Below are 20,619 nucleotides of genomic sequence, written 5' to 3' on the forward strand. Positions count from 1 at the left end.
AATCTTAGCTTATGAACTTATCTGAATTTATTTTTTAATTACATTTTGTTTGATTAATGAGAATCTGCAGAGTTCTTAAAAAAGAAATGGACCGGAATTTCTTACAGTGCAAATACCTGGATCTTATATATATAAGAACAGTATCATTGGTAATAAATCCATGTTAGACTCTATAAATTGTGTATTTTATATTCTGATAAAGCCTTTGCTCTGATGTAATGTGGATCAAAGATCTGAAATATAATTTCCCAATTATTCACTGTGATCTAGTAATTCTGCCATCATGTGTTAAATGAATTTTTTTTTTATTGGAAAGTCAAATTTCCCATTAATGCATGTTCACTTTATCTGCTCTTTTACTGGGATACTTTCAGCACTGATGTGTGTGTACTGTGTACATGAGCAGAGACGTGTGTGTGAGCTCACAATTTGACAGGGAGTCTTTATCAGTGCAGGCCAGCTGGTTATAACATGCACTCTTCTCTGAGAGCAACAGTACGAAGCACAGTTATCTCCAGAGGACCCTCAGAGCTAAAGGTAAATGTCTCTACGCAGACTTTTTAGACTTTTCTGTCCTAAGATTCTTGAAGTTTAAATGTGACAATACATAAGACCTTTGACTTAAATCTTCCTCTCAATGCACAAGTTGGTTTATGTTGACTTTTGGTTGATTGATTTGACTGATTTTGTACAATATTAATCATGTGACGTTGTATATTTAAACGAATTTTCTTTTAATGAGTTGATTCAGGACAAAATTTACAAATAATGTAATCATATGCAAAATAGTTGGTGGTGTTTTGCATTTTTCTTTTGTCATTTCATTTCATTTTTTTTTCACATATGGCTATGCACAACCTAAATGTCAAAAAATGTCAAAAACACTTCTTGGTGCCATGATTGAAAAGGACTGCCCTTTTTAATAACTGGAAAAGCAAAAACACCACATCACAAACAGATGGCATATATATATATATATATATATATATATATATATATATATATATGAACAGAAAGTTGGTTGTGACTATAAAAGTTGAATTTCTATTTTGTGAACATCTAATGGGAAAGTGGATCTTATTTTTGTTTTTTGTTTTTCATTGTGTAATTTATCAGAATTTTGAGATATTCCACTAAAGCTGAATATGTTTTCTGTATCAGTGTGCCACTCATTACTCACTTGAGAATATATGTGAAATCATAAGCATGCTTTTTTATCTAAACAAAGAGAGAGAGAGAGTAAATATGGTGAACTTTTCCTCTTTATTAATGTTACATATCATTTGTATATTAAATAATATTTATAGAGTTATAATATCTAATCTAGAGCCAGTCAGTCATTTCTAGCTATCACAATGCATTCAGTTCAGGTGTGAAGCGTCTTTAAAGGTACAGTGTGAAAAATTACTGACATCTTGTGCTACAGATGGGCACAGCAATAACTTCAAAAGCCATACAGAGCTCTAAGTGGACATCGGCTCTCAGTGGCCAAAATTCTTCCAGACTAAACATGTGATGACTGCTCTGCACTTCAGAATTATGTACATGTGTTCTGTCTTCTTCTATGTGCATTTTAAGACATAACTTATCCCAAACACTGCACTAGCACCTATCAAACAAAGCTGGTTCTGCAGTTTTAAAGCTCAGAGGTCTCATTCACACAAAGTTTTTTGTTCATTCAGACACACCATTATAAATATAGTGGCACAAATATGGCAGCTGACATGTATGTGGACCCACAGTAAATAGATATAATGTAGTGAGTAGTTACCAATATAAAACACAGTTTGTAATGATATATTGCTTTTTTGTCATTGATCTATGATTTTCTTATACACTGCACCCTTTAAAAAGAAAAGAGATAAAATCAAGTGTCTCAGGTAGAAGGTGATGAAAGGTGCTGAAGCAGTGTAAGGATAATTTAATGTTTATTGAACACTGGTATTTGTGAACCTGGTCTAGTAGATCCCCTGAATAATGAAAACAATTTGAGGGTGAGCCCAAAATGGACTCTTAATATTCCAATATGACATTCATGTGGCTAAGATTTTAAATTCTTTAAAAAAAATTTTAGCCTTTAAATCAACTGCATACTTAGTCCATAGAAAGATGTGTGAGTTCACAGCTCTACTGTTTCCTTTCCTCTCTGCAGTTTGGTAACCATGATGGGGCTTTTGCTCCTGTGTCTGCTCCTGATGTTTGGAGGTCAGAGGTCATCAGCATGCCCTCACCCTTGCTACTGTCATGGCAGTCAGGTGGATTGCAGCAGCAGGTCTCTCACTTCCCACTCCCTGCCTACCAGTTTCCCTTTGGGAACCACTGAGCTCCGTCTCCATGACAATCTGCTGACCACCCTCCCTAACGGGCTACTGGATGACCTGACTTCCCTCCACTCGGTCTCTCTTCATGGTAACCCCTGGGTGTGTGACTGTGGTGTCCTTTACCTGCGAGCCTGGCTGCAGCGTCAACCAGCCAGTCTTACATCACATGTAGGGGTCAACTGCAGCTCCCCTCCCAGCCTAAAGGGACGGTTGGTTGCGTATTTAACTGAAGAGGAGGTGCTGGAGTCCTGCCAGTACTGGTACTGTAACCTGGCCGTGGCCTCACTGGTGAGTCTGTTTGTGTTTGTGGTGGTGCAGGCAGCTCTGCTGGTGGCTCTCAGCATTTTCCTGAAGAGGTTTGAGAGGATGTCCAAGGAGGCGAGACGAACCACAGAGGAGAGCTTCACAGTTGGAGAAGATCACAGGGAGAACGAGTATGAGCATTTAAAGGACAGCAGCATCTGAGATGGACTTGCAACATTTAAAGAGCTACACACTGGAAAGAAAATGTTACTGTGAAAATAGTCTGAATTAATGAGTGGAGAAACAGAAAAATAAATTAAACGATTGATATACACGACTAGATTAAAGTCCAATTCCATATGGGACATTTGAGATAGTTAAGATGCTCTAACAGGCTCATCTTTATACCTTATGTGTTTTGTCTTTCATTTGCAGCACATGAACTCTCATACAATAAATCACTATATAAAATAGAAAAATATTTAAAATGGTCCAAACAAGAGCCTGACTAATGTTATTATTCTTGTTTAATTGTAGTCCCAATATTTTTTTTATAAAAACTCCATAAGTTTGACTCTTAAACAGTGTGACCAAAACATCTACTGAGCACATGATAAGTTTTGTTTTTACTGTATTTGGTTTATAGAGTGCTTAAACTACTGCAAATACTTGGTGATTGCTGTTACTAATTTGTCTTTGTGAACAATAAAATCTTTGTACGTATTGGCATCAGATTTTGTACAACATATTTGGGTGATTATACCAAAAAGAGACTCCAGTTTTCTGTCTTGAAATAAAGTAAATATGAACAAATAAGTATTTTTAAATGTTTCTTTGGTTAACAATAAAACCAGATCTACGTGTTTTTTTTTATTATGAATCTCTATCTGTTAAACAAATTGACTAAACCTATTTTGAGAGATATAAACATTTAAAATAGCTTGTTAATAACCCAAGACTTTTGCAATTAAGTTTTGTTTTTTTGTTTGTTTTTTTTGATGATTTTATGCTACTTTTTTTAGTGGCAATAGATTTTTTATGGAGTTCACTCCAACATATTTTTTTAACACAAAATAAATTCAAAATTTCAAATTTAAATCTAATTGCACTGTATGGTATTTTCTTTCTTCAATCCAATCCAATTTATTTATAGAGCACTTTAAAAACAACACTGTTGACCAAAGTGCTGAACAATTAAACAACAACAAAAAATTTACGAAACATGTATATCTATAAACACACTAAAACATAGGTCAAAATCATAATCAGTCAAGAATTTATAAAATGACCAAAAACAATAAAGCCTTAAAAAACATGCGAGCATCACCTTAACTGGTGTTAAAAGCCAAAGAAAATATACATTTATACTTTATACATTTGAATAAAATGTAAATTCTGTTCAAACGTATAAAGAAATTTTATATCCTCGAATTTGATAAACTCAAATTTCTTAAGTCAATAAAAATAAAATACAATAAATCTAAAAATACACTTATATAAATGTAATTATTAATAATAGAGTCATCTGTTATTCTAATAATTAATAAATATAATTATATAATAATATAATATAATGATTTTTTTGTATAATAAGTTAAAAGTTAAAGGATTCTAAAATACCATTTTTAAGTAATATTTAAGATATTTGTCAGGATTTTCTTTCTTTCTTTCTTCTTCTTTATTTTAATTTATTTATTTCCACGTTCTCCAACGGAACGTTTCTACGGAGTCAACGTTTGCTCCACGGAGGATTCAATTGATGGACGCATATATGTTTACACGTGAGGTTTGTGCAGAACTGGGATTTTAATCAAGTCTTTAAAGTTCTAAACGTTATTATAAAAAGGTCAGTATGTTACGATATAAATAGTATAGTAATTGTTTAAATGACGTAGTCGTGTTATGATCAAGTTAGCCAGTTAGCTTATCGTTGTTGAGTTGCTGTCAGCTTTGTCGGGGGCTTACTGATAAATTATTGATCTTTACAAGGTTTGTGTACATAGACTTACTTGTTTGTATTCAGATTTCGTTTTAAAATGGGGAAACTAAGGAAGAAGCACAACTGGAAAGGAAGACAGCAAAGTGATCCTCAACAACCAGCAAATGAAGAGAAACAAGAAGTTGTGGTGGAACTGCAAGGTGGGATTAAAGTGTTCCTTATTTACACTTTTTTTTTTATTTACTTTTTTTCGTCTGCTTCGCAACAGTTCATTGACATCTTTGTCTTAAATGGCATCAGATGGTGCCAGACTGAAAGGTGTAGACGACAGCAACGCCTTGGTTCTCCCAGCCAGCAAAGCCAAAAAGAAGAATAACTCTTCACAAAAGCCCGTTTCCACCAAAAAACCCCTTACAAAGAAACAGAGGAAAGAGCTGCAGAAGGTTCTGGAGCGCAAGGAGAAGAAAGCTCAGGTGAGGCATTTTAAGGGAAAAGATTCAGATGAAGTGCAGCTATAAGAAGCTGTTCCTTCTTATAGATGTTTCTTCCACCCTTTTTGGAGTCAGGTTGACAACTTTTATTCAGGTTAAATATGTAGCACCTTTTTTATTTAAAATGTGAGGCAATTTTATAATTTTATATTCTGTAAATAATCAGATGGGAAGCATATAAGGTTTTAAGCCATTCTGTCAAAATGAGCAGCTGAAAACAATATTAATGCCTCTTGGAACTTGTGTTGGTTAAGCAGTTGGACACAGTTCTCAGTTTTATTCATACATAAAAATAATATAACCACATCCATTTTGATCTCATTTAAAACAAACAAAAGAAAAACAAAAATTGAAAACTTACAAAAAACACAACAAAAGATACAAATGAGCTTATTCATGACCTCATCACCTCTTATTTAAATCCATTATTAAAAAGAAGTATGAGTGGTATGACATTTAGGACTTTATGAAAGTATTTTTATATAGTAACATGTTTATCTTCACTCTACCAGGTGTATTCAACATAAATTGAGTCATTTAGACAATAAAATGTTCAACTGTATCACAAATTTGATCACGTTTAAAATTAAATTAAACATACTTTATTTATATTCAATTTAAAATGTGATGTCATTTTTAATTTGGCTTACATGTTTCCGTATCTTCTTTCCAGAGAGCAGACATCCTAACTAAACTAGCTCAGGTGCAGCTTCCAGAGTCCGAACTGAAGCTTCTGTACACAACTTCAAAACTGGGAACAGGAGATAAGCTTTACCAGAATAAAGAGTAAGTGCAAAACTCATTACATAACATTACAAACTCAATGCAATTTTATTTCTGTCCATCTCACTCATCCCACATTCAGCTTCCTCAATAACTGGATTTCAGTATTTTGGGAGTTTGAATCAAGCAGAATTGATGTTTTAAAACACTGAATTTATCTTTCTGTGAAGGATGTGGTAGAAACACAGACAGCCAGCAGTATGATTTTTAGCTTTATGGTAGGTAAAAAGCACTGATTAAAAAGCAAGTATGGTTAATCGATGCTTCATTCAAGGCAGATGTGATATAAGTGGTCAGTTTAACTGTTAAAACTATTGTTTTTTGTTTGTTTTGTTTTTTCAGGTCACCGGATCAAGTAAAAGAGGGAGAGTCTGGTCCAAAAATCAGCAGTGTCAGTGGTGCAAACAGGAAGAGAAAATGGAAAGATGAGGAGGAAGATGAAGAAGAACAAAAAGCAGAAGAAAGTAGTGATCTGGACATATCTGAGGAAGAAGAGGAGGAGGATGAAGTGAATAACATCACTGAGATGGTTGAATCTAAGGAAGCTAAGCTTCCCTGTCAGGACACAAAGACTGCACAGGAAGTGAAGCCAGAGCAGAAGGATGCACTGCAAGAAGAAAAGAAAGAGAAAGTTTCTGATCACGAGAAAATCCAGAACAAGAAGCTTTCAGAGCCGGCTGTCTTTATTCCTGTTAACAGGTCTCCAAAAATACAGGTGTGTGTCTGGAACCTAAACATGTTCAATCGAGAGAGGGGTTTTTGTGAGTTAACTTTAAATACGTTTCAATTTGTTGCTGTAGGAGGCTCGTCTGAAGCTGCCTGTGCTGGCAGAGGAGCAGGTCATCATGGAAGCAGTGAAAGAAAATCCTTGTGTCGTCATCTGTGGAGAGACGGGGAGTGGAAAGACCACACAAGTGCCTCAGTTTCTGTATGAAGCGGGCTACGCCAGGTAGTTTATCCACATGTTTTACTGGGAATTTGTCCAGAGATATGTTATATATCATATTATTACTCTTGTCTGGCTCATTTCTGTTTCTTCCAGTTGCAGTGGGATTATTGGTATCACAGAGCCGAGGAGAGTAGCCGCTGTCAGCATGTCTCATAGAGTGGCCAAAGAGATGAATCTGCCCACACGGTAATAAAATGATCTCCCTGCTGAAACTCAAAATATCCAACATTTATTAATCTCAAATCTACAGAGTTAATGGGCTTTCTGACTGGTACATGCCTGTGTTCCTGTGCTCAGGGTGGTGTCGTACCAAATTCGTTATGAAGGAAACGTGACGAGTGACACAAAGATCAAGTTCATGACAGATGGTGTTCTGCTGAAGGAAATTCAGAAGGTATCCTCCTTTTCTTTCTGCTGAGTTATTGGATTAATGCAATTATAACATCAAGTGCCAGTATTTCTGAATGTAGAAATGTAGGAAATATATCCATCTGCTCTCCTCAATGAGTCCTGAGAAACTTGGCCACAAAAACCGATTAACCCCATCTCCCTCATCTCAGTTTCTCCCCTTGGTCCTATCCCACTGTTTTTGCAATTGTTTTCTTTTTCAGCAGCAGACTTGTCACAAATCCTAAATATACTCCAGTTCTTCAGTTTTTTTGTCTTTTGTTGCAGGATTTTCTGCTTCAGAAATATAGCGTGATAATTATAGATGAAGCACACGAAAGGAGTGTCTACACAGACATCCTGATTGGATTATTGTCCCGCATCGTCCCGCTCAGAAACAAGGTAGGAAAAATGCAGCTGGCATGTTTAATATTCTTAATTTACAAGGTTTTACGTTTTGAGGTAGATTTCTCTTTCGTTAGCCTATTATTTGACATTTGTTTTCCTGCATCGCTCTGCAGAAAGACATGCCCATGAAGCTGCTGATCATGTCAGCTACTCTGCGAGTAGAGGACTTTACTGACAACCAAAAGCTCTTTCGAACGCCTCCACCTGTCATCAAGGTGGATGCTCGTCAGTTCCCAGTTACCATCCATTTTAACAAACGCACCCCACTGGAGGATTACACCGGAGAGGCCTTTCACAAGACCTGCAAAATCCACCGAATGCTGCCTCCAGGTCCTTCTTAATTTGTAGCTAAACGGTGTCGTCTGTAGATCATTGAACTTTTTATGTCTAAAATGTTTTAAATAATTTGGATATAAAAAAAGTGCAGAAGTTCACCTGTAGGTTTTTTTCTAAATGTGAACTGAGCATGGACATACATTCTTAGAAATCTGCAGTAAATCAGCAGGACACCCTGAGACCATGTTTCTGATCTTCAGGTGGTATCCTGGTGTTTTTGACTGGCCAAGCTGAAGTTCACAGTCTCTGTAGAAGACTCAGAAAAGCTTTTCCCTTCAGGAAGAGTAACAGAGCCGTTGGTAAGTGATTAGACTCTCCCCACTGTGTCATATCTGAGCACGGGAACGTTTTGTTACATCATTGTTTATGTGCACAGGTGAAGATGAGGAAGCCGATACTTCAGAAGCTATGAGAAAATTTAAGAAAGCCAAGCAGAGGAAGATTGTTGTAAGTGTACTAGCTGTGACTAGATTCTGAACTAATTCATCACCTCATATTATTTCCCCAACTCCAACTGGACTGTCAGATGCACACAAAAACGCCCTCGTCAAAACATCATGTCATGTCGAAATGCTCTCAATAGAACCTGCTTCAAAGTAGACCTGGAGTCAGGTTTAGCTTAGCATTTTATCCATTAGCCTTAACATTTATTAGTCACAAAACTGTTTCAACTGTTTCTTTTTTGTGTATGTCAGCATATGATTATAATTTTAGTCATTAAAATCTTGTTTTGTTTTTTTTCTTGAAGTGGATTTGTATGAAACACTGATGACTATCCAGTCTCTTCTCTGTAGTAAACAGCAATTAGTGTACTTTGGGTTTTTGAATCAGAAGCTTTCCTGGCAGACAAGATAAAGCTAAAAGCAGGATGCAGGCTAAACTTTACTCTTAACCACACTCATTTTGGTTTACTGCTTAAGTAATCAAAAAAGAAAATAGCAAAAAGTAGTGACGGAAAGTTGTCTTTTTGCAGTGACATTGGCTAATGGAAACACTTAAGTGTTTTATATCCATGAACAGTGAAGAATGGGGCAGGGTAAGCTTGCTATGATCCCTGTGGTACACACATTCTTGGCATGTGTGACTCGGATCACACACGCAGGTTCTTGTACAATGCAGTGATATTCCTGTATAGTTTATTGTATTACCAAAGCATAGGGGCGAAAAGGGCATCTCAGTGTCTTTGGATATAATCTGTTGTCCTTTACAGATATTTGTTGTGTGCATATTTTAACTGTTTTACCTCTGACTCTAGTCTCTTCCCCGAATCGACTTGGATAACTATTCTGCATTCCCAGTGGATGAGGGGGACGAGGACAGGGAGGCAGGGATTGGTGATGAGGAGGATGGCGGCTCAGACCTCGACCTGGGAGATGATCCCACTGAGACAGGCAAGTAAATTTTTCTTTAAAATCCAAATAGATTCATTACAGGCGAGCACTTAAATAAATTCTGCTTTGTGTTTCTGTAGAGGAGAAAGCCGACCCATCCATTCCTCTCTATGTTCTGCCGCTTTACTCTCTGTTGGCCCCTGAGCAGCAAGCTAAGGTACGATTAATATCAAATTGATTTAAAGAAATTAATCACTGACATGAGAAGTAGGATAGTTTTGGAATGAAAATACACTGAAATATTAAAGATGTATGCAGTTCACACGTCTTCACATCCACTGCATAACTAACAGTGAATAAGATAACTCAATAACCAAAGTCATAAATGAAAGCCTCTTTTAAAACATAAAAGGTTTAGAAATTCCTCTAGCTGTGTCCAGTAGCTGGGGGAGGTCACAATCCATCGCTACTCAGTAGATTAAACCTGTTTACTCCTGTTTGTGTGTGTTTTATGCCTGCAGGTGTTCAGGCCTCCTCCACCTGGTACTCGTCTTTGTGTTGTAGCAACCAATGTGGCAGAGACATCTTTGACGATTCCAGGCATCAAATATGTGGTCGACTGCGGTCGAGTTAAGAAACGTTTCTATGACAGAGTGACCGGAGTGTCGTCCTTCAAAGTCACATGGACCTCACAGGCTTCAGCCAATCAGAGGGCAGGTAGAGCAGGACGAACAGAGCCAGGACACTGCTACAGGTCAGAGCTATTGTTACGCTGTAGTAACATGGTTGTTTTCTTCTCTTTAGGAAGCTGTTCTTATTTGTCTCTGTGGTATTTCTGCAGATTATACTCCTCTGCTGTGTTTGGAGACTTCAGTCAGTTCTCCGAGGCAGAAATCACCCGCAGACCTGTTGAGGACCTGGTTTTACAGATGAAGGACCTCAATATAGACAAGGTCAGCATAAAGTTAGGCCTGAAAATGCTACTATTTTAAATGATAAAATAATAATGAGAACTGTCTTATAATTTGCGTTGTTGCAGGTGATCAATTTCCCTTTTCCCACTCCTCCATCCACTGAAGCTCTTGTCGCAGCAGAGGAGTTATTGATCTCACTGGGAGCTCTGGAAGAGCCACCCCACTCTGCAAGGTAGCTGTTTCTTGATTTTCTTTGACAAGGTCTTTATTTGTCCTGGGATATTTGAATGCAGCACTTCTTGTATGGTAGTTTGTTTTGGGTTACACGCTGTTTCTTACAAAGAACTTTAATCTTATTATATGTCCATATAATACAACGTTTTCATTTTTCTTTATAAGCGTAAAAGAGATGCAGCGAGCAAGGTTGAGCTGTCCCATCACTCCCCTGGGCAGAGCGATGGCATCGTTTCCTGTGGCGCCACGATATGCAAAAATTTTGGCACTCGGGAAGCAGCAAGATTGCCTGCCATACGTCATCGCTGTGGTAGCAGCCATGACGGTCCGGGAGATTTTTGAGGATTTTGACAGGTTTGCTCATTTTCTTTATTCAGTCGTGTTTAAATTGTAAGTGAGACAAGAACTTTTCGAGTGTGGCTCACTTTATTCTAGAGGAAGAAAATATGTAGGAGTTACACTTCACAAAGACACACATGGGATGAAATGATAGCTGTTACATATCATCGTCTCTCCTCAGACCTGCATGTAGTGAAGATGAAAACTCTAAGCTGACCCAGCGCCGGGCTCGGCTGACCCAAATGAGGAGGTTGTGGGCTGGGCAAGGAGCTTCACTCCAGCTGGGAGACCTCATGGTCATGCTGGGTAAGTTCATTGCAGCAGCAGATTGGTGAAAAGTCTATCAGGTTGTATTCTGGCCCTTTTTTTTTCCCTGAAATTGATTTAAGGTTAAATCCCTAAGTAAGGATGAACCACCAAGATTCAGCTGTAATTTATAAAATGTTACGCAGGGTTCATAACATTTTTTTTGTTTTGTCCATAGTAAATATATTGAATCTTACCAGTTGTTTGTACGTGTGACTGAAGGTGCTGTTGGTGCTTGTGAATTTGCTGGCTGCACTCCCAAGTTTTGTGAAGACAATGGACTGAGGTACAAAGCCATGGTGGAAATCAGGAAGCTCAGGGGTCAACTTACCAATGCAGGTATACACACACACACACTCACAGAGAGTATGAGATGAGCATTTATCAGAATTTAAACAGAAAATCCTTTGTGTCCCTTCTTCCCAGTGAATGCAGTGTGTCCAGAGGTGGGAATATTTGTGGATCCAAAGATGACTCCACCCACAGAACACCAGGTGGTTTGCTTGCGGCAAATTGTTCTGGCTGGACTCGGAGATCATCTTGCGAGGCGTGTCCAGGCAGAAGACTTATTGGACCCAAAATGGAAGAATGGATACAAGGTAAATTGCTGAAAAGGTTTTGATCATGTTGTAGGAGAATACTTCTTTATTGCTCTCCCTTCACTCACTGTTATCTGCCTGTTCATAGACCCCTCTTATGGATGACCCGGTATTTATTCATCCCAACTCTGCACTGTTCAAAACGCTGCCAAACTTTGTCATCTACCAGGAGATCATGGAGACATCCAAAATGTACATGAGAGGTAAACGAGCCTGATTTAAAAAACAGTCAGCAAGGACACTTAGAGCTTATTTCACTGTCAAATTGAATTTTTAATTGACGATAATTGTTACTTTTTGGGGGATGTTTTTACTATAACAGTTTTTAGGAAGCAGTTTCTGCTGTTATGGAGGGATATTTGCAGACTTATAGTTTTATCTGGTTTAATGTGTATTCCTGTTTCTTCCTGCCAGGTGTTTCAGCAGTAGAAGCAGAGTGGGTCCCGCAGCTGCTGCCTCAGTACTGTCACTTTGGCCCTCCACAGGAGTCGCCATCGCCATGGTTCTGTTCCTCCTCTGGCACCATCAGATGTAAACGCTCAGGCACCTTCTGTAAGTGATCAGCAGTGGAACACTGGAGCTGTAAGACATCTTACATCTGTGTGCATTTAAGTAAATGCTGCGCCTGTCTTTCTTCAGTCCGTGTTGGGTGGCAGCTGCCTGCGGTGGAGATGGAGTATCCTGAAGGCTTGGAGCGTTACAAGCTGTTTGCCAAGTTTTTTCTTGAGGGACAGGTACTCCAGCTAAATTTAAAAATTCCAAATATATCTGCAGTTATTAGTTTCTGTAAATGTTGAGCCTGTTTCTCTTCTTGTTTTTTTGTGGTTCATATGAATTGATATTTTACACATTCATTCATTATATTTTTATTTATATGTTTAATAACATTTGACTAAATCTAACTGAAAAAGTCTTATGAGTGAAAGTTTCTTTGTGTGGTTAACAGGTTTGTCCCAAACTAAAAAAACACAGCAGCCATCTTCTCTCAAACTCCTCCATCATGATGAAAACATGGGCCAAGTAAGTCGATGCCCTCATACAAACTATTCTACCTTCTTTACCATTTTCCACCAAAATAGTTTCAGTGATGTAGAAGCAGCAGTATAAGAGCATGAGCACATTATTGCTATCATTTTCCTGGCTTTTCGTGTTTAACTTTGCTCTATTCATGTGTCTAATACCTAATGAAGCACAGTTATAATCACTAGTTTCATCTGAATAGTTGTGTTTGCAACTATGTTTTATTAATGTTGTGCACTTTTAATATAACTCAAAACTGCATTTATAAGAGCAGTTTATTGCTTGTAATCGCTGATTAGCATTACACTGAGCATTTACAAATATTGATTGTTGTTTGCAACAAGGTTCATAAACAGCAGACTGATAATATAAAGATGTTGATTTGCATGGAAAATCTCCACTGCTCAAAAAATTAAAGGGAACACTTAAACAACACAATGTAACTCCAAGTCAGTCACACTTCTGTGAAATCAAACTGTCAGCTTAGGAAGCAACACTGATTGACAATCAATTTCACATGCTGTTGTGCAAATGGAATAGACATCCATCCATTCATCCATTATCTGCCTCTTATCCGGAGTCGGGTCGTGGGTGCAGCTGCCTAAGCAGGGAAACCCAGACTTCCCTGTCCCCGGCCACATTCACCAGCTCATCCGGAGGGATCCCGAGGCGAGCTGCCTCTGGAGTCCCACAGGCCAAAAAGGCCCGATAGGACTCCCTTCTTCAGCCTGACGGCATCCCCCCACTTGAGGGCGGAGGGAGGCTGCCCTTTCGTCCACCGGGGTAAACCCCAATGTACAGGCTCCAAGTCGGGGGGCAATGAGCATGCCCACACCTGCTCGGCGCCTCTCACCGGGAGCAACTCCAGAATGGAAGAGTGTCCAGCCCCTCTCAAGGACAGTGGTTCCAGAGCCCAAGCCGTGCGTCGAGGTGAGTTCAGCTATATCTAGCCGGAACCGCTCAACCTCGCGCACCAGCTCAGGCTCCTTCCCCGCCAGAGAGGTGACATTCCACGTCCCTAGAGCTATCTTTTGCAGCCGAGGATCAGACCGCCAGGGTCCCCGCCTCTGGCAGCCGCCCAGCTCACAATGCACCCGACCTCTATGGCCCCTCCTGCAGGTGGTGAGCCCACGGGAGGAGAGGCCCATGTCACCCTTACAGGCTGAGCCCGACTGGGCCCCATGGGCAAAGGCCCGGCCACCAGGCGCTCCCCTCCGTGCCCCCCCCTCCAGGCCTGGCTCCAGAGGGGGGCCCCGGTGACCCACATCCGGGCAAGGGAAACCTTGGTCCTTGCTTTCTCATCATCATAAGGGTGATTTGAGCTGCACTTCGTCTGGTCCCTCCCCTAGACACCTGTTTGCCATGGGTGACCCTACCAGGGGCATGAGCCCTCGACAACATAGCCGCTAGGATCATCAGGACGCACAAACTCCTCCACCACGATAAGGTGGCAGCTCAGGGAGGAGTGGAATAGACAACAAATGGAGATTATAGGCAACTAGCAAGACACCCCCAATAAAGGAGTGGTTCTGCAGGTGGTGACCACAGACCACTTCTCAGTTTCTATGCTTTCTGGCTGATGTTTTGATCACTTTTGAATGCTGGCGGTGTTTTCACTCTAATTTAAGTTGGTTGAAATGTGTTTTTAAGGGGTTTTTTTTTCTTATTGTATCTTTGCCTTTTTAGGTTGCAGCCAAGGACGGAGGCTTTACTGACACCACTTGTGACAAGGAAAGTTGACAGCAGAGAGGCACTCCTCTCTGTCTGGCGGGCAGAAGATAAATGTAAGGTTTGGATTTGTTTACCTTGCCTCTTTTCTAATTTCATTTGTCTTCATGTTGTGTAATTATTGCTGTTTTATAATGATTTCCTCCACCTACAGTTTTGCTGTCTGCTTACTGCCAGTGGTTACCGGAGGCCATGCACCAGGAAATTGCCAAAATCTGGCCTCCTATATAGAGGCAAGGATCAGAACAACAAAAAGTAAAACAGCAAACTTCTGACCTGAGACAGTGACATAAGCAGAGCCCACATCCCTCTACAAAGGACTCCATCTGAGTGTTTTTTAAACTACAATACCACCACACAGGCTTTTTTCAGTTTTGTGTTTTATACATTGTACTTGTGATTTATAAATGTGTTTTCAAGCAGAACATTTCAACTAGTGCTCTGTAATGACTTTTTATCTGTGTACTGCTGTCATTTATGTGTATCTGATCTGGTCTTCATAAGACTTATAAAAACGGATGCTCTGAGTGAGACTGGCGTGGGATTAAGTCATGCTTTCTGTTGGCTGATTTACAAAGATTAAAAAGCAGCAAAACAATGTTAAAACATAAATTTATACAGTTTGGTCCTGGCAATGTCATGTCAGCATTTGAATGGAGATACAAATGATCATATCCTTAAAAGGAAATGTCCCACTGTATTTGCAGTGTTGCACCAAAATCAGAGGACTGCAAAACTGATATCCAAATCTAGAGCATGCACATTTAATTTCCAGATGATTTCAAAAAGTTTTCAATACTCTTGATTTCACTAGTATACCCAAGTCCAAATAAAAGCCAGGTTGACAGAGAATGTGTGATGAATTATTACAGGTACACTGCCAAGAGAAAATGCATTAGATTGTAAATTAAGCTTAACCTTTAGAAAGAATTATTTGTAAAAAAAAAAAAAAAAAAAATCTCTGAAATATATTCTCTGGGTTTTCAAAGTATCATTTTCTGAGTGGCTGAAAAACTTTTGGTGCTTCATTCATTGTTGTTTAAAGATATTGTGATAGTATCTTTAGTAGCGTCATGTATAAATAACGTGTTTCAAATTGATAAAACGGGTCATTAAAAACATAAGTGAACGTAGTTATTATAAATGAGTGCTGTGATTGGTTAGTTTCTGTTATGTTGTCATTTCCGTCTGTCAGCTCGTACACTTCCGGGAGAAAGAGGAAGACAACAGTGAATGCCCACAGAACAAACAAGAAAACAGAAACAGACATTTTAAATCCATTTTTTTACAACCAAAACTTTAGCTTGCAATATGGTAAGTAGCGATTTGCTGTTATTTAATGGTGACGACAAATGTGTGTAAATTGTAATCGTAGTTTTAGCTGTTAAGCTAATCGGTTTTAGCTGTTAAGCTAATCTGCGGCAAATAACACTACCGCGGAGCAGAAAGATGCTCTGTCATGATGGAATTAAAGTCCGACGTTGAATGTTACTAATCCACAAAAAAAAAAAAAAAAAAACGAACTGTTTTTCTGTCTGTTTCATTAACAGGTTTCTTGTTTATTTTACAGTTTTCCTTTCATGTATTCGATCACCCTTTGGCCCGGGGCTTTCAGAACCGCTTCTCAACTCAGTACCGCTGCTATTCAGTTTCCATGCTGGCGGGACCGAACGACCGTTCTGATGTGGAAAAGGGAGGCAAAAGTAAGAGCTGCTAAAAGAAAGTCCAAAGTTTCTGAGAAAAATGTAGTTTGGAAAATTGGCTAAGTTACAAAGGTGTGCGTATGAACTACAACTGTATGTCACAGTTACGCATACCTCAGTACCCATTGTCATTATTCTCTCTATATCTTGCCTCTATTAAGTATATATATATATATATATATATATATATATATATATGGACTTAAATAAGCACAAATAAACAAATAAGAATAATATATTGTTGTTTCATATTTAGTTGTGCCTGTTACAAAACACCTTACCTTTTTTTTCTCCTCAGTCAACAGATTCAATTACCCTTACACAATATCTTTATATATGTCAAAATGGTTTTAAATTATACTTATACCAACAGAGGTAGTTTATGTCAGTAATAATAGCTTCTGTTTTGTCTTAATTTTGTTTTATTTTTTCCCAGTAATAATGCCACCCTCAGCTCTTGACCAGCTCAGTAAGTGAAAGAAAAATTTAGTCCTTCTTCATTGCAGCCATTCCATTTTTTGTTTTCATGACTCTTTATTTGATCATTTCCTCTATGTAGGCAGACTTAATATCACCTATCCAATGCTGTTCAAGCTGACCAACAAGAACTCAGACAGAATGACACACTGTGGTGTTCTGGAGTTTGTAGCTGATGAAGGAATCTGTTACCTGCCACACTGGGTGAGAAACAATAATTAGTTTTAAAAAAGGAATAAATGAATTATAGAAGTAAGAAAAAATTGTAGCTTATAGAAAAGTTTTTACAAATGTACGTGTGATCCAACAACAGATATGACATATTTTTTTATTGTATGAATTATTCTTTGCTTATTTGTGATTTTTTTTAAATGAATTATTCTTGGCGTATTTTGTGTGTGTTTTTTTTTTTAAAGAAATTATCTAAATAATCAAGTCAAAGCTGATATCTGGTTAATTGTATTTGCTTCAGATGATGCAGAATCTCCTGCTGGAGGAAGGTGGTCTGGTCCAGGTGGAAAGTGTCAACCTCATGGTGGCCACCTACTCAAAGTTCCAGCCTCAGAGTCCTGACTTCCTGGACATTACGAATCCCAAAGCAGTGTAAGAAAAATTGTCATAGAAAATTTATATAGTACAAATTTTGGTAATTTTGTGTTTAGCAAAAATTGATTAACTAAGCTGTTTATTGATTACAGATTGGAGAATGCACTAAGAAACTTTGCGTGCCTTACGACTGGTGATGTCATCGCTATCAACTATAATGAAAAGGTAAGTAATGTAATTTATTAAGTATTTGCATTGTTTTTCATTACTGTAGACTACTACTCATGGAATCCGTGGTTACTTTAGATTTATGAGCTGCGAGTAATGGAGACCAAGCCAGATAAAGCAGTGTCCATCATTGAGTGCGATATGAATGTAAGACCCTCAATATTATTTAATACAAAGGTAAATCATTCTGTTGCATTTTGTTAATTAATCTTTTTGTTATGAATCTGTTGCTTAGGTGGATTTTGATGCTCCTTTGGGTTACAAAGAGCCTGAGCGACGACCTCAGCATCAGGAAGAACCAACAGTAAGGACCAAACCCTAAAGGGGTATGTGCATATTTTTTTTAAAATCAAACAACATAATTAAACTCATTTCTTGACAGGAGGAAGAGGCAGACCCCGCAAGTTACGCTGACATGGACACAGGATTCAGAGTGAGTCCTTGTTTTCGAATTCAAACAATCAACGCTGTTTTGACTGCTGATCACTGTTGTAATAGGAAATAATGCACCTTTAAAAACGTGTTTCTTTTCTGCAGGCTTTTACCGGCTCTGGCAATCGTTTGGACGGGAAAACAAAAGGGATTGAGCCGAGCCCTGCTCCTCTCGACCCAAGTGACATTAAAAGGTGACACATGCAGACATTAACGATTTAATCTATTAGTACATGACAGCTCTGTATCAGCTCATGCTAGTTTTTGTCTTTAAGAGGAATTGTGTGCCTTTAATTGACAGGAAACAGTAGAGAGAGATGGCAGGAAGGGAGTGGAGGCATGATTTATATCTGGAACCAAACTGGAGATATTGTGGTTCATGCAGTTTAAGCCCAAACCAACACCAAATGATCTCGTCTATATTTGACTCCATCATAGACAGGATTTCTCAACAAAAGCTAGATCTTCCATAGTTCAGTAACATTATGATCCGAATATAACCACATAAATAGTGATTTGAACTAACAACTATTATTTTTGCACAAAAGGAAGAATAATTTCTTTACACTTTGCATAAAAACATTTGCATCAAACTGTCAGAAATGTCTTTCCTACGGAACTTTTCACCATTTATATCCTGTTTTTCCATATTTTAATGTCACAAAATATTTATCTTGACAAACTTCACTTATATTTGACGGAGTGTATTTTATAATGTTATTATTAATGACATTTAGTGGCTGTTCTAAACACTACAGCATCATTATGGACTCACTTCAGCTAAATAATAAAACTAGACCCCAGTTGGAAAAGGTGATTTGCTTTCAAAAAGAAGTTTTCGACAGTGCTATAAAAGAGCAGAAAATAACAATTACATTTATTAGTTGTATTTATTTGTATGACATTTTACCATTAACTAATGTTTTTTTATTATGACAGTCCAGGTGTTTGTGCAGAATATATTACTTTCTCCTCTTGTTTGATTTACTATTGGTTAATGTAGCATGACAGGGAATCACAAAAAAAAAAAAAAATGAATCACTTTTCTGATTTTCTGATCTCTGAACATGTTCTTCACCGCGTGATACTTGCTTGTGTTGTCGCCCTATTCTGTTGATGCATTACATTGTCAGCTTGGCTTAAGTAGATTTAATTTAATCAAAATGTATAAATGGGCAGCTTATAGAGACGCCTGTTTAATTTTCTTTACTACATGCCATTGTTCTTTGGACCATTTCATTAGTGTTTAGTCTAATGTTCAATTTCTTATTACAGAGGCATTCCCAACTATGACTTTAAAATTGGCAAGATCACCTTCATCAGAAACTCCAGGCCTCAGCCCAAGAAAATTATAGAAGATGTAAGTAATATAGATAATTTCATCAAATGTTTTGTTTTATTTTTTTTATCTGGCATGCTTTTATGGCCCTTGCACACACTTATATAATATTTGTCTGTTTTGCGTTGTTAGACTTTATTCTCAAAATTAGTTTTTTTTTTTTTTCTCGGTCTCATATAATTTTAAGCTAAAGTCTTAATCCTATTTTTTCCTATCAGGATGATGCCATAAACAGATTCATCGCCTTCTCTGGACAAGGACAATCATTACGCAAGAAGGGCAGAAAGCCTTGAAGAATTACAAATGGAAAGTTTAGTTTATGTGACACCTGCAGCAGTAAAAATTAAAAAAGAAAAAAACAACTGACTGGTCTTCAGAAACAATGGAGTTTCACCTCTGTGTCTGCGTTAAATGGGAACTTCGCTCCTGACTTTTGATTCTAGTTTTTGATGATATCTCTGATGGTATTATTTTGCTCAAAAGAAGCTGAGTTACAAAAATACTATCAATTATAAGTGACATTCAGAGGTTTGTGTTGACTATTTTGAGCCAGGCAGAAAATGCTATTTATCACAAGGAATAACTTTAGAATTATTCTTGTAATTATATGAGATTCAATTTACCTTTGAGCTCCCAGTGTTTTCTAAAATTGCTACCTTTTTTTTTTTACAATTCACCTTAAATATGCTGTATGCAGAATCCCATTGTTATGATGCAATGGGAGCAATAATACTTGTTTTAATTCTTACTATGAACATTTTGCTGAGTGTTTTTCCCTCTGGGTTCTAGGAATTAGTTGGTTTTTTTCTGGGTTTATTTATAGACAAATAAAAAAACTGTGTTTGGAAGTCATTTGTTAGTAACTTTTGTTGAAATGCAATTTCATGTCAATGTTCTACTAAATGAGACTGGAATATACAGAGTTATATTTACCTGAGTTAAAACATTTACATCTCCAATTCCAACGAAGTTGGAACAGTGTAATATGTAAATAAAAACAGAATGCAATGATTTAAAATAAACCATAAACCTATTTTATTGCCAATAGAACATAAATATAACTGTTGAAAGTGAGATATTTTACCATTTCATGGAAAATATAGGCTCATTTTGAGTTTATGGGCATAAATAGATCTGAAAAATAAAGTTAGAACAAGGTGATGTTTACTATTGTGTAGCTGTCTCTCTTTGAACAAATGTATAAATGCCTGGGAATAGGAGACCACTTGATTGAGTTTTTTGGGAGAAATATTCAGTTCTTGTCTGATGCAAAATTGTAGCTGCTCAACAGTCCTGGGCCTTCAATACAGAGTTCTTTATGTCACAATGTGCTAAATGTTTTCTGTTGGTAAAAGGTCTGGACTGCAGGCAGGCCAGTTCAGCATCCAGACTCTTCTGTGTAACTATCCTGTTCTGATGGGTGTAGTCTGTGGTTTAGCATTTTCTTTCTGGAATATGTAACCTTCCCTGAAAGATACAGTGTCTGGATTGGTTGCTTTAAAACCTATTTTCAGCATCAATGGTTCCTTCATAGATGTGGTGCTCACAGCATACTCCGTACCATCA

The 20,619-nt window shown here is 37.8% G+C and overlaps 3 protein-coding genes across 5 annotated transcripts; all 3 read left to right on the forward strand.

The window, feature by feature from the left end:
• The first annotated feature begins 442 nt into the window (after positions 1-442).
• Positions 443-3,287, forward strand: gp1bb (glycoprotein Ib platelet subunit beta). Its single transcript, XM_041998310.1, has 2 exons — positions 443-537; positions 2,153-3,287. Exon 2 carries the CDS (start codon positions 2,163-2,165, stop codon positions 2,784-2,786), a length of 624 nt encoding a protein of 207 aa, XP_041854244.1. The 5' UTR covers positions 443-537; positions 2,153-2,162; the 3' UTR covers positions 2,787-3,287.
• A 1,005-nt stretch (positions 3,288-4,292) lies between these two features.
• On the forward strand, positions 4,293-15,326 carry dhx37 (DEAH (Asp-Glu-Ala-His) box polypeptide 37). 3 transcript variants are annotated; one of them, XM_042000250.1, is made up of 27 exons: positions 4,293-4,350; positions 4,588-4,703; positions 4,804-4,976; positions 5,668-5,780; positions 6,120-6,492; positions 6,578-6,726; positions 6,820-6,912; positions 7,024-7,120; positions 7,402-7,515; positions 7,635-7,851; positions 8,058-8,156; positions 8,234-8,304; positions 9,113-9,248; positions 9,329-9,405; positions 9,710-9,942; positions 10,030-10,141; positions 10,228-10,334; positions 10,502-10,690; positions 10,857-10,981; positions 11,204-11,320; positions 11,408-11,580; positions 11,669-11,783; positions 11,995-12,132; positions 12,220-12,314; positions 12,527-12,600; positions 14,287-14,384; positions 14,483-15,326. In XM_042000250.1, exons 2-27 carry the CDS (start codon positions 4,601-4,603, stop codon positions 14,557-14,559), a joined length of 3,468 nt encoding a protein of 1,155 aa, XP_041856184.1. In that variant the 5' UTR covers positions 4,293-4,350; positions 4,588-4,600; the 3' UTR covers positions 14,560-15,326. The 3 variants fall into 3 exon arrangements, with proteins under 3 accessions (XP_041856184.1, XP_041856185.1, XP_041856183.1); XM_042000251.1 differs by having other exon boundaries at positions 4,335-4,410; XM_042000249.1 differs by lacking the exon at positions 4,293-4,350 and having other exon boundaries at positions 4,466-4,703.
• Positions 15,327-15,512: 186 nt separating this feature from the next.
• Positions 15,513-19,905, forward strand: ufd1l (ubiquitin recognition factor in ER associated degradation 1). The gene is made up of 12 exons (XM_042000253.1): positions 15,513-15,642; positions 15,899-16,031; positions 16,468-16,500; positions 16,591-16,712; positions 16,981-17,111; positions 17,207-17,279; positions 17,361-17,429; positions 17,518-17,586; positions 17,665-17,715; positions 17,820-17,908; positions 18,990-19,074; positions 19,272-19,905. The coding sequence occupies exons 1-12, from the start codon at positions 15,640-15,642 to the stop codon at positions 19,344-19,346; spliced, it is 933 nt and encodes a 310-aa protein (XP_041856187.1). The 5' UTR covers positions 15,513-15,639; the 3' UTR covers positions 19,347-19,905.
• Positions 19,906-20,619: the final 714 nt, after the last annotated feature.

The sequence above is a fragment of the Melanotaenia boesemani genome, chromosome 11 (genome assembly GCF_017639745.1).
Source record: "Melanotaenia boesemani isolate fMelBoe1 chromosome 11, fMelBoe1.pri, whole genome shotgun sequence".
NCBI lineage: Eukaryota > Metazoa > Chordata > Actinopteri > Atheriniformes > Melanotaeniidae > Melanotaenia > Melanotaenia boesemani.

Coding starts and splice junctions, on each gene's coding strand:
- gp1bb (XM_041998310.1), top strand. CDS start 2,163: ATGATGGGGCTTTTGCTCCTGTGTCTGCTCCTGATGTTTGGAGGTCAG.
- dhx37 (XM_042000250.1), top strand. CDS start 4,601: ATGGGGAAACTAAGGAAGAAGCACAACTGGAAAGGAAGACAGCAAAGT. Junction 10,982..11,203: donor AGACCTCATGGTCATGCTGG/GTAAGTTCATTG, acceptor GTGTGACTGAAG/GTGCTGTTGGTGCTTGTGAA. Junction 11,581..11,668: donor AATGGAAGAATGGATACAAG/GTAAATTGCTGA, acceptor GCCTGTTCATAG/ACCCCTCTTATGGATGACCC.
- ufd1l (XM_042000253.1), top strand. Junction 17,587..17,664: donor AGCATCAGGAAGAACCAACA/GTAAGGACCAAA, acceptor ATTTCTTGACAG/GAGGAAGAGGCAGACCCCGC. Junction 17,909..18,989: donor GACCCAAGTGACATTAAAAG/GTGACACATGCA, acceptor TTCTTATTACAG/AGGCATTCCCAACTATGACT.